Here is a 13,785-nt window from a genome sequence, read left to right as displayed (position 1 = left end):
TTTTTCTGTCCGCCAATATGGATATTCTTCTCCTTGCCTATTGACATCAAGTAAGCTATATCTATCTATCTGTCTATCCATCTATCAATATATCCATCTATCTATATATTAAACTATCTATCTATCTATGTTTTTCTGTCCGCCAATATGGATATTCTTCTCCTTGCCTATTGATATCAAGTAAGCAATATCTATCTATCTATTTAACTATCTATCTATCTATGTGTTTATGTCCGCCAATATGGATATTCTTCTCCTTGCCTATTGACATCAAGTAAGCTATATATCTATCCATCTATCTATCTATCTTTCCATCCATCTATATACAATATATCTATCTTTCTATCTATCTATCTATTCTATCTATCCATCTATCTCTTTATCTATCTATCTATCTATCTATCTATCTATCTATTTATCTATCTATCTATCTATCTATCCATCTATCTATCTATCTATTTATCTATCTATCTATCTAACTATCTATCTATCTATATATCTATCTATATATCTATCTATCTATCTATCTATCTATCTATCTATCTATCTATCTATCTATCTATCTATCTATCTATCTATCTATCTATCTATCTATCTATCTATCTATCTATCTATCTATCTATCTATCTATCTATCTATCTATCTATCTATCTATCTATCTATCTATCTATCTATCTATCTGCTATCTAACTACTATCTAACTATCAATCTATTTTTAGGGTGAACAAGATCCCCTTTATAAAGTTTTTATGTCGGGTTGTCTCACATATCTACTGGATGTTACTGGTCGTTATAACAGGTGATCTATCTAAATAAATAAAGGGGGGGGGAGAGAACATTGGACTGTTTATTACACTAGTCCCCAAAGTCTTATGCTGACGTTCTCTTATTTCTTGGATTAATAACCTCTGGGACTTTTGTTGATATTTTATTGGTTGGTTCATAAAGTTGAGTTTCCAAATTGAGTTCCCAAAAAAGGGGTAATTTTCTATATCATAAATGGGGAGGTACATCAATTAATAGGCCATTGTCTTATCCCTGTAGATCCTATGATCTAATTTCCTTTCCAGTAGAGTTGCTACTCTTTAATTAACTTATTTTTTTTTGTTTGTTTGTATTTTTGTTATATATGTAAAGGTTGCCACCTTTTTTTTTAAATTTTATTGTTTTTCCTCTAACTAGCTATATATATATCTTACCAACTATCTATCAATTTTAGTCTGTATTCCAATAGATTCAATTTAATCTATCCATCTATTTATATATCTGTTTAATCAACTATCTATCTATTTTAGCTTGTATACCAATTTATTCAATTTAAGACCACATATCCTGATATATATTTGCTACGTATCTATTTAACCAACTATCTATCCAACTATCCATCTATTCTAGCCTGTATACCAATAGACTCCATCCAAGACCGCCAGTCCTTAATACCCACGTGGTATGAATGGTTTACGCTAGGTAAGATTTATTTCACAGTATCCCATCCCTTTCCTCATACTGGATGGACGAACTGACCAATAAATTGAGTCCTTATAAGCAACCTAAATTAATGATAAATTTTCCCTGTCAATATATCCTCGTGTATTCTATATCCATTGCTAATCTATTAATCTATTGTCAGTATAGCTTCGAAATCATTTAATATCCGCTGGATTAAAACCGGTTCTCAGCCATACTGAAAACACTTTTCCATGAATATTAAAAAAAAAATTATAAAATTAATACCTGTTTTGTTAGCCTAGGCATTCAGAAACTTGGATCTAACAAAACTGGCTTTAATCATAGAATTTTTTATTTTATTATCCGCGGAAAGCTGTCTATAATACGATAAATATCTATTTCCTAGTATGGCTGTCTGGGCTGCTATTAGCGGAACTAACATCAATGGGAGAATCCAGAGCTAGCTTGGCAAAATTGAGGTAAAAATCTACATCTCTTTCCTTCTCCCAATTATATGTATATTTATATATCAGCTACAATAGGAATGTTTCTATGTAAAGGGTGTGCAAAAAAATGCGGACGTTTTTAAAATTAAAATTGCGCGGCTTGTGTTAATAGTAAAAAATTCTTATGCATATCGTTAGAACCGTTATGAACTCTAGTTTTTGGAAATATAAGAACGGATCCTGTGCTACGTATAGTTTGGGAGCTACGTGGTGAAATGTTCCTATTGCCTTAAAACTTGAATTGCGAGTAAACCAGAAAATTAAAAAAAATATTGAAAAAAAATAAACCTATTTTTAAAGCTTCTTAAATATTTGTATTTATTTGTCATACAAATCTTGGTTAAAAAGAAGGCCAAACCTGCCGTTAAAAAGCTTTATCCAGATGGAGATGCCATCTGGCAAGACGATGGCGCTACAATACATCGAGGTAAAGTTGCATTGGATGCTGTAAAGTGTAGCTTCAAAACCAGGATCAATCCTGATATCCAAGCTCCAAAGATGGCAGATTTTTGGCCTATAGAAAATGTATGGGCCATTATTAAAGCTAGGATAGCATCTAAAAATACAAATACACTTAAGGATCTATGAAAGGAAATAATTTCCGCCTGGAAAGAAATTGATGCTGACAAAGATTTGTACAAAAAGCTTATTCATTCTATACCAGCAAGAGCAAAGGCAATAATACAGAAAAATGGAGATCAAATCTTTAAAAATGATTATTAGTTATTCATTACTTCTTTGTTTGTGGTTAGTTTGTTAACTTCTTTGTTTGTTGTTAGTTTGTTAATAAATTAGTTAATTTTATAATTTTTCTTGAATTCATTGTTTGAAAATAAAAAATAAACTTGTTTTGCAATTTTTTTATTCAATCTTTTTATACTTTGATATTTGATAATTTACTCGCAAGTTAAGTTTTAAGGCAATAGGAACATTGTACAACGTAGCTCTCTAACTATACGTAGCACAGGATTCGTTCTTATATTTTCAAAAACTAGAGTTCATAACGGTTCTAACGATATGCATAAGAATTTTCTACTATTAACACAAGCCGCGCAATTTTAATTTAAAAAATGTCCGCATTTTTTTTGCACACCCTTTATATATTACACTAGCGGCTTTGCACCAAGAGGCCTCTAGTGAAGAATAGTTATTTTAGTTATCCAATATGAGGGCAGCTTTACACAGATCTTGGGATGGTTTTTGGCTATTTTTATGCTGGAGAGGTGATAGGATCGAATCTCGGCTTAACACCGCGTCAATTCTAAAGAAGTTAAAAATGTCAGGTGTGCGACATTAATAGTTAGAGTAGGGGTAATGTCTTGACTCAAAACAGGCACAACTCATTACTATGCAAAGTTAAGACTTCCAGGCAAATGTCATGTAATCAAAGAGTTGGTTGTCTGATAGCTGTTTATTTATCTAATACAATGGTTGTTAGTTGGAGATTACCACTAGTACTGCTTATCAAGCAGCTTTGCTACTATATACAAAAAGCAATATAATTTTAATATGGTGAATAAAAGCTGATATTTTAATATTGAAATTGGGTGTGAGTAGAAAAAAAACAGTTTACAATCTCTACATGCGAGGTTGTAAACTTTTCAGGGATCTAAATGGATAATACAATGGCTTATAAATTGATGCACATCTCCAATTATGATACATATAAAACACCATCTGTGGATTACGATTAGTGGTTGAAATGTTTGGATACTCAAATAATTGAACCAGCAAAATTTATAAAAGTTGTTAAGCCAACGAATAAGAAAATGTTTTTGAGGTCTAGTGTAAACAGCCCAATGTCGGTTCCACGCCAAACGTAGGAGTCCCAAACGTAGGAGTGGAAAAACATCGGAGTGGACAAACGCAGGAGTCCCAAACGTCGGAGTGGGACAAACGCAGGAGTTGGATAAACGTCGGAGTGGACAAACGCAGGATTTTTGGGACAAACGTCGGAGTGGACAAACACAGGAGTCCCAAATTTTTTTTTTTTTAATTTTTTTTTTTTTTTCATTTTGAATTTTTTTTCATTATTAATTTTTTTTTTAATTTTGAATTTTTTTTAACTTTGAATTTTTTTTTTAATTTAGATTTTTTTTCAATTTGAATTTTTTGTAGACAGGGGTATAATTTTTTTTTAAAATTGTCTTATTTTTAAAATAGCAGACACTCCTAGGTTTTACTTAAGCAATGTCTACTCCGACGTTTGTCCACTCCGACGTTTGTCCCACTCCTACGTTTGTCCACTCTGACATTTGGGACTCCTGCGTTTGGGACTCTTGCGTTTGTCCACTCCGACGTTTGGGACTCCTACGTTTGGGGTAGGACCCCCAATGTCTCCTCCCTTCCTGGTTTTTCTGTAATATCGACATTATTAGCTTCATGTTGCTATGCTACTTATGAATGTTGGCATCCTTGCTTTTTTATGATTCTAATAAAGCAAAGTGAGTTTTTAGTTTATTGGTGTTTATTGGGGTGTTATTAAATTAGTCCTCTAAGTTTTTTTAAAAACTTGGATCTACTGCATTTTACGGTAAAATATTGCTGGTAAGCAATATTTCCAAAAATCTATAAATTTTAAAGGCTGCTAGCTGCCAAACGGCTGAACGTACAGATCAAAGTTTTAAAAAAAACTTAGTTAATTTGTCAACTTTGTGGACTTTTATTAAAATTTGATTAATTAGGTCATTAAATTAAATTAAACGTTTCAGCCCCTAATTTTAATCCACAAATATTTTTGTATCATCATTGGGGAAGTACATGAATTTATCGGCCATTTTCTAATCCCTTAAGATACCTGGAGTTTTTAGTTTATATATTTGTTTTTACATTATTACTAAAAAATAAGGAACTCAAAATTTTAAAAATTCTTTTTTGTTAGTTAGTCCATCTTAAATGTTATGGGGACCATTTACAATTTAATTTACACGTCATAACTAAAGACGGCAAACATGGTTCCTACTGTTGCTATGTCAGGTGAACAACATTATTCATTAGAGTAGGTGTAATGCCTTGGCCCAAAAAAGGCACATCTTATTACTAAGCACAGTTAGGTGCTTAATGGAGGTCAATAAAAACAAAATTAATAAAATTTGTTAAAAAGCAGAAACATTCAATTTACCTAATATATTATGTAAAAAAAAACATTACTTGTTTTATTTTGATTTTATTAGGTGTAATAACTGAAAAGAGAGAGAGGGGATAATGGTCTGTTTAATAAACTAGTCCCTAAAGTTTTATAATAATATTTTCTTATATGTTGGCTTAACAACTTTGGGGACTTTATCAAAAATTGATTAGTTAGTTAATCAAGATGAGTGTTTTAACGTTTCAACCACTAATTTTAAACAACAGAAGGGGTAATTTTGTGTATCATCATTGGGGATGAACACCAAATTATCGGTCATTGGCTTTTCCTTTTAGATCCCTGTGTAATAACACATAATAGATATAAAACTTTGCTATTAAATACAAGTTAATTTAAGTATATTAGGTTGACTTAAAACAAGCAAAAGATTTAAAAATTGGTTTGTTTTTATATGGTATTTTAAGGTTTTAGGCTAGTTTATTATTCCCTTAAATAGAAAGCTCCAAATACTAAAAGCCACAATCTTTCAGTCTATTATGATGGATTTTACATCTGGAGGCCAAATATTTTAAAAGACCACCCTTATTTTTTTGTTTTAGTTTCAAAAAGAAAGGTATTTTTTTAGTTGGAGGGGGGGGGGAGTGCAGGAGTGATGTATTTTGTAAGTGTGGTGCTACCCTTACCCAAAATTGGACCTAAATTGAAAATCTCCATTGCAAATTGGTTCAGTGGTTAGAGCAATCCTTTGGTACAGGCACATACATAAAGATACCATTACTTTTGTGTTAAGATATAATTTTTATTTTTTTTTTCAGGCCAGTTATGGTTTTCCTTGGAGCAATTTCTGTAATGATTCATCTGATTCTCTTCTTTTTGGATCCATCTTACTACAATGTTATGCTATTTATCAGGTATCTATAAAATATATTGCTTCATTAATTGATCAACCCTTTGCTCTATCGATTAAGTGTTCAAGTGATTCATCGATTGATCCATTAATTGATCCAGCAACTGATCCATAAATTGATCCATAAATTAATTCATTAATTGATCCAGAGATAGATTCATCTTATGATTCATCAATTGATTCTTTGATTGATCCATTGATTGATCCATTAAATGATCCATTGATTAATCGATTGATTGATCCAGTGATTGATCCATCAATTGATCCATCAATTGATCCATCAATTGATCAATCTATTGATACATTAATTAATCCATTGATTGATCAATTAATTAATCCATCAATTGATCCATTGATTGATATATCAATTGATCCATCGATCAAAATACTTAAGTTAATGTTGCTGACAAATTATCTATTTTAGAAACCAGTTCCTTGCCTTGGCATTTCTAATAGCATGTGTCCTGGTGCTAGACTATCTGTCTTTCCATTATCTTTTTGGACCTTGGGCTATCATCATTTCCAGGTAATCAAATTAAAATCCTTAATAAAGTAACATGATGTTTGTTTGTTTGTTTCTACCGACAACTGCTAAATTTATATTGTTCTTCATTTTAGGGTAGCTTCTTATAGGTCCTAGGAAGATATATAACTGTTGTGGGAAAGGATACAACAACCCTCCAAAAAGAAAGAGCCAATAAATGCAAAAATTTAAAAGTTACAGCTAAGTGCCACCATTAATAAAAATGAATTTAGAAACATCTGAGCTTAGATAAATAAAGTTCAATATTACTACTAAAAACCACTAAATCTACCATATAACCCTTATATAATATATTTTTTTTTAGTTTGATTGTTGATCTGGCAAAGTTTATGACAGTGTTGAGTCTCTTTCTTGTTGGGTTCACCATGCTTATAACAGCTATGAATACTCCTTTCTATGATACTAAACAGGTTAAACATATAGCTATCTATCTATCTATCAATCAATCTATCAAGGTACCTATTAATCTATATCTATTATTCTATTTATCAATCACCATGCTGATAACAGCTATGAATACTCCTTTCTATGATAATAAACAGAATAAACATTAAACATATATCTATCTATCTATCTATCTTATTTATCTATCATTTTATCAATCAATCTATCTATCAATCTATCTATCAATCTATCTATCAATCTATCTATCAATCTATCTATCAATCTATCTATCAATCTATCTATCAATCTATCTATCAATCTATCTATCAATCTATCTATCAATCTATCTATCAATCTATCTATCAATCTATCTATCAATCTATCTATCAATCTATCTATCAATCTATCTATCAATCTATCTATCAATCTATCTATCAATATATCTATCAATCTATCTATTAATCTATCCATTAATATATCTATCTATCAATATATCTATAAATCTATTTATCAATCTATCTATTAATTTATCCATCAATCAAGTTATGTAACAATGTATCTATCAATTAATCTATCTATCAATCTATCTGTCAATCTATCCATATATCTATTAATTAATCAATCCATCTATCAACCTATCTATCTCTCTATCTATTTAGGAAGATGAATGGACAGATGAAAATGAGGAGAATGCTTGTGCTAACATAATAACACAATACACAGGTAAAAACAAAAGTCTCAATATCTATTAAATATACTTTTTAAAAATAATCATTTATTAGACACCTATTACAATGAAAACAAGGTACTAACTTTGTTAGATCCAGCTAAATGATCATTTATTTAGCTGGATCTAACTCTTTCATTATATTGTTAAAAAGTATATTAAGGATTTTTAAAAATATATTTACAATTCCTTATTTTTGATTTTTATTTTAGAAAAACTTTAAATTGTTCTTTGAAATTCAATAATTAATCCAACTATTTATCCTTATATCTTTATCTTTATATTATAATATAAACCTTTGTTTAGATCAAACCTAAACTAATATTTCAATTTCATAGATTGATTCTTAGATTATTTTCAAAAGATTACTGTTTTTAACCCAGTATATCAATCTTCAGATTCATCTGTAGGTCAATCTACAATAAACAAACATATTATTTATAAAAAAAATTTTCTAAGAATATCAGTTTATTAATAGCTTATAGATATTTTGATCAAAATAATAAATAGAATTGCTGAATCAATCTATTAATTTAACTTTTTTTATATTTTTTTGTAACCTTTTATCTTGTAATCTATCCTTAGAGCCTAACTGTTCTAGAAAATTATACCTATCAATTGATAACTTATGCAACTAATTATTTTATTATCAATCTATCAGGAAGAAAAGGTGCCGGCAATATAGTTCAGTATGAAGGAATAGAATTTGGTATCATATATGTACATTTTATATCAATGTTTTATGTATATAACAAAAACAAAAATATAAATATAATAGCTAATAGCTGCCAATAATATTATATATTAAATCAATGTATATATGATATCAGAAGAAAAAGTCTTCATCGGATTATAAACATAATCTTAAATATAAAGTACTAACAAAATTGTACAAAATATACTAACATAAATTTGATTAAACAATTGATAAAATACCAATAAATACATCTTTTGACTTTAAATTGACTGATTTATACAGTAGTCCTTCATTTTTTTATCAATAGATCCTAAAATTGATTCTTAAATCAATCCTTGATTTGATCCTTGATTTGATCTTTGATTTGATCCATGATTTCATCCTTGATTTGATCCTTTATTTGATCCTTGAAATGATCCTTAATTTGATCCTTTAATTGATACTTGATTTCATCCTTATGTTGATCCTTGATTTGATCTTTGATATGATCCTTGATTTTATTCTTGATTTGATCCTTGATTTGTTTCTTGATTTGATTCTTGATTTGATTCTTGATTTGATCCTTGATTTGATCCTTAATTTGATCATTGATTTAATAATTAATTTAATCCTTGATTTGATCCTTAATTAAATCATTTGATTCCTCAAATGATATACACTTTGATTAATCCTTGATTTAATCCTTGATAATATCAATCAATCTACTAGATATAACCATCAATATTGTATATAAATATATGTATTAACCTTTCCTTTAAATGTATCAACTAATATATTTGTTATAATCCATATGAAAAACTAATAACAACTTTAATTTCAAGGGAACAGAGACATAGAAGGTTAAAACTGCTGTGTGAACTAAATTATCATTTTTTGACTAGATGTGCTGTTCATTTCTTTTTTTAGATGTGTGTTTTTGTGTGTGTTGTTTTCAGTACTATTCCTATTTAATAATTGTCTTTTGTCATAAATTAGAAATATATAAAAAGTTAGATTACATTAAAACCTATTATATAATATAGTAAGGTTTTTTTGTCTGAAGCTAGAGATATCAATAACTACTGAGCTGATTGGGTTTTATATTTTTGGTAAGCTTCACCTGTGTACCGTGATGGTTTTAGGCTATTTAATTTTCAGATTTAAGTCTTGGGTTGGTTTTAAGCTCTTTTTTAAATACAGATTCCCTAGATACTAGGAGCACTAGGAGTTTCTAAGTATCACTTTATTGATAAAATTCATATCCAAATCTATTCGAGAAACAATTAAATATGATTTATGATATCTAAGTTTGGTTTCAAAGCCAGGTAAATTAATGCTATTAAACTGACTGTTTGTTGCACTATTTTTTTTATTGTTTTTGTCCTTTCTGAGTGATTTCAGTGTTGTTAAAAGCTAAGCTTTTTTATTATTAGGGTCGGCCCGTCCTTAGCTATTCTAGTTGATTTAAACTTGTTAGAATTGTCTATTAGATTTCAAACTTTGATAATTTCTATAACAATTAGGCAGTTTGTTATGATAAACTGGGATTTTCAAACTCTAATTTAAATTGTTGTCTTCAAAATAAAAAATGTATAAGAATAGATGTATAAACCAGAACTACCTAGTTCCAGTGGTGGGGCCATTCTTTGTCTGCTAGAAAATGCTTTCTGCTCTTTTGTAGCCAGTTGGATGTTTATTAATATTTCTGACACTATTGGCTAATATTGACCCCTGCCCCCTCTATTCTTTTTCTTTAATTACAGATTATTAGTTACATGCTAGATTCATCAATATTAATGCATATTTGGGGGAAAGTATTTGATTTGATCAATTAAGAACTGTAATGAAAAATAACAGGTTTATGCAGGGATCTAAAGGGATAAGACAATGGCCGACAAATGATGATACACAAAATTAACCCTTTTCTGAAGATTACAAACAGTGGTTTAAACGTTTGGACACTTAACTTGATGTTCAACCAATCAAAATTCAAACTCGAAGTCCCCAAAGTTGTTAAATCAACGAGTAAGAAAACGTGATTATAAAACTTTGGGTACTAGCTAAATAAACATCCAAATGTCCCCTCCCTGTGTTCTTATATTTAATTTCTGAGAAAGTCAAATATATTTTTGGCCTTGAAATTGTACATAAACATATATAGTATTAGAGAGGGAGGGGACATTTGGCTATTAATTTCACTAGTTCCCAAAGTCTTATGATAACGTTTTCTTATTCTTAAGCTTAAAAACTTTTTATTGAATTTTGATTGGTTGATTTATTAAGTTGATTGTCCAAATGTTCGAACCAATAAATGTAATCTACACAAGGGGTAATTTTGTGTATCATCATTGGGGATGTACAATGTACATCAAATTATCAGCAATAGTCTTATCCCTTTAGATCCCTTATATAATAAACTACAGGGTGATTCTAAAAAGGTCCCCCCCCCCCCAATTTTGGACTATTTTAAGCCGGCCGTATATATCATGACCAGCAAGATCTTGCAAACGGCTGTATAGATCATTCTATAAATATCAGGGCAGGTTTAAGGCTACAACTAGAACATAGTTTCCACTATGAATTCGATTAATATCCGCTGGATTAGAGCCGCTCTTAGCCATACTGATAAATCAAGTATGGCATTGTATTGTATATATACAGACAAATTTTCACAAATAATAAAAATTACTCTATTTTGACACTTTTGTTAACCATTGATTCCATGAAATAATCAAGTTTAAATTTCCAGGGATCTAAAGGGATAAGACAATGGCCGATAAATTGTTGTACATCCCAATGATTACACACAAAATTATACCAACTTTAGATTAAAATTAGTGGTTCAAAAGTTTAAACACTCAACTCAATAAACCAACAAATCAAAATTTAGCAATTCAGTCCCCAAAGTTTTTAAGTCAAATAATAAGAAAAATTTAGGGACTAGTGTAATAAACAGCCCATTGACCCCTCTCTCTTTGGTAAATTTCATAAACTTTCTTGAATCACCCTGTAGCACTTGAGGTTTAATGTTAATGCGCTAATTACTCTAATAATTTAACATTAGAACTTTTCATTACGGGAATACATGAAACTTTTAGATTAGGTATCCAGGGAGGGAGGGGACATTGGGCTGGTCCCCAAAGTTTTTTTTATAATGTTTTCTTATTCGTTGACAACATAGGAGACCACTGATTGTAATCTATTGAAGTGGGTAATTATGTGTATCATCATTGGGGATATACATCTATTTATATGCCATTGTCTTATCCTTTTAGATCCCTCAATATTTGTCTCTCCATATGTAGATTATTGGAACCATATAATTTGATTTGATAGGCTTCACTTTTATGTATAATGTAATTCTTGCTAATCAAACATTTTTATTATAAACAAGGATGACAATATCCATAAAAGCAAAGCTCTAAAATCAGAAGAAATAACAAACAAACAATAACTCTTGAAGAGGGTCGATACTTTGAAAATCATTTATTTGTAAGTCTAAACAAAATTGTGCATAAATTTATTGCAAAATTGCATAAATACAGAACACAGAAAAAGGTTATACTTTCATTTTAGTATTTTACTTATAATAGTGTACCTTGTTGTCCTAAGAATCATTATTCCATAGGAATCATCATGTAAAGTTTGAAATCGAAAGGACAATTCTAACAAACTTCTATGAAGTAGAATAAATTTAATATTGCATGGTTTTATAAATTAATCAAAAAGGGATATTTCAACTCAAGATACTTTTCCTTTATAGTTATTTATGGCATTGTATTATAGACAGCTTTTCGCAGATATTAAAAAGAAAAATTATAAGATTGAAACCAGTTTAGTTAGCAATTAAAATATTATGATTTTTACTTTAATATTCGTGCAAAATTGTCTGTAATACGATGCTATACATGAGTTTTCAGTATGGCTAAGTAAGAACCGGTTCTAATCCAGCGGATATTAATCGGTTTCGAAGCCATACTGGAAAGATAACAAACACTGCATGTGAAATATTCGGGAATAGTCTCTTTCATGGCAACGACCTTTTAAGGGGCGATTCGTCGTATTTTTAAAATGGCTTTTGATAGTTTTTTTTAGGTTAGGTAAGGTTATATTGGGTTAGGTGATTGCCACATAGGGTTAAAGCCTCCGGAGGGGCAAGAAAGAGGAGAAAAGCTACTTAAAAAAACAAAGAATGGCCCCTTAAGAGGCGTTGCCATAAAAGGGACTATACCCAAATATTCCTTTGAAAATTTTTAATCTTTTACCGTTTGATTGAGAGTGGTTTAGTGTATGTTTTTTTAGTAGCAAAGCTACTCTATAATTCACTTTGTCTGTCCGTCAGTCAGTCCTTCCATAACGCTATGGGGGAAAGGCAATGTCCTCGGCTGCTATAGAAGATTTTTGGGTATAGTCCCTTTTGTGGCAACGAACAGCAGCTTTTTTCCTATTTCTAGCCCCTGCGGCGGAGGCTCTAACCCTGCGGGTCCAATTGCCTAACCCTGTGGGGATTTAACCTAACCCAATATAACCTAACCTAAAATAACCTCTAAAAAGTCATTTTAAAATACGACGAATTGCCACTTAAGGAGCGTTGCCACGAAAGGGACTATTCCTACATTTTTTTTATTTATATCAGAAAGGTTTCGTGATTTCTAAGAATTATAGCATATTTATCAACATATGAACATAGTCTCTATAATTTAGTTTGTCTGTTTGTCCTTCCCATGAATTTTTTGTGCTTCGCTACTTATAGATGTTGTCATCCTTGTTTTATTATTAGAATCAAAGCTACTCTATAATTAGAATGTTATTTGTTTCTCATTATGTATTAAATGTGTCAGTCTTTTAATTACAGGCTAAATAGGCAGGTTTTAGACTGTTTTGAGAGGGAGTATAATAAATGTGAGAAAGATTAAAGTATCATGTGTGACGTCATAAAAATGCATCTCTTTTTTAGAGGTGTCCTTTCCCACTTCTCCTCGCATTCCTCCTTTATATACTTTTTTTTTGACGTCAACCATGACACTTTGAGCTAGACTATGACTTAATATGAAATTAAATAAAATAGAATAAGCAAAATGGGGTATAGTCCCTTTCGTGGCAATGCCTCTTAAGGAGCGTTTCGTCGTATTTTCACAGCGGTTTTTATAGGTTATTTTAGGTTGGGTTAGGTGCTTGCCTTGCAGGGTTAGGCAATCGGCCCCGCAGGAGCTAGAAATAGGGGAAAAGATACTGTAAAAATACGACGAAACTCCCCTTAAGAGTAGATGTGTTAACTAGGAAGGGAGGGGACATTAGGCTGTAGGCTGTTTTTTTACACTAATTCTTAAAGTTTTAAAATAGTGTTTTCTTATTCAAACAACTTTGGGGAATTTATTGAATTATGATTGGTTGCTTCATTAAGTTGAGTGTCCAAACGTTTTATGCATTAACCGTAATCTACAGAAGGCTATTTTGTGTATCACCATTGGGGTTGTACATCAATTTATCGGCCATTTTACTAT

At 30.4% G+C, this 13,785-nt stretch overlaps 1 protein-coding gene across 1 annotated transcript in view; it reads left to right on the top strand.

Annotated features, from left to right (window-relative positions):
- nompC (no mechanoreceptor potential C) overlaps positions 1-13,785 on the top strand; it is a 98,389-nt gene that overhangs the window by 75,047 nt on the left and 9,557 nt on the right. Inside the window, exons 38-45 of the mRNA XM_080178214.1 lie at positions 720-799; positions 1,396-1,467; positions 1,856-1,928; positions 5,859-5,954; positions 6,375-6,476; positions 6,799-6,904; positions 7,538-7,601; positions 8,267-8,314. Of these exons, the coding sequence (XP_080034340.1) occupies positions 720-799; positions 1,396-1,467; positions 1,856-1,928; positions 5,859-5,954; positions 6,375-6,476; positions 6,799-6,904; positions 7,538-7,601; positions 8,267-8,314 (641 nt within the window). The remainder of the gene's footprint in view (positions 1-719; positions 800-1,395; positions 1,468-1,855; positions 1,929-5,858; positions 5,955-6,374; positions 6,477-6,798; positions 6,905-7,537; positions 7,602-8,266; positions 8,315-13,785) is intronic.

Source organism: Acartia tonsa, chromosome 12 (genome assembly GCF_053477335.1).
Source record: "Acartia tonsa isolate MP-2025a chromosome 12, ASM5347733v1, whole genome shotgun sequence".
In the NCBI taxonomy this organism is placed as follows: domain Eukaryota; kingdom Metazoa; phylum Arthropoda; class Copepoda; order Calanoida; family Acartiidae; genus Acartia; species Acartia tonsa.
Note: the sequence above shows the minus strand (reverse complement) of the source record. Positions and strands in the feature narration are given on the sequence as shown.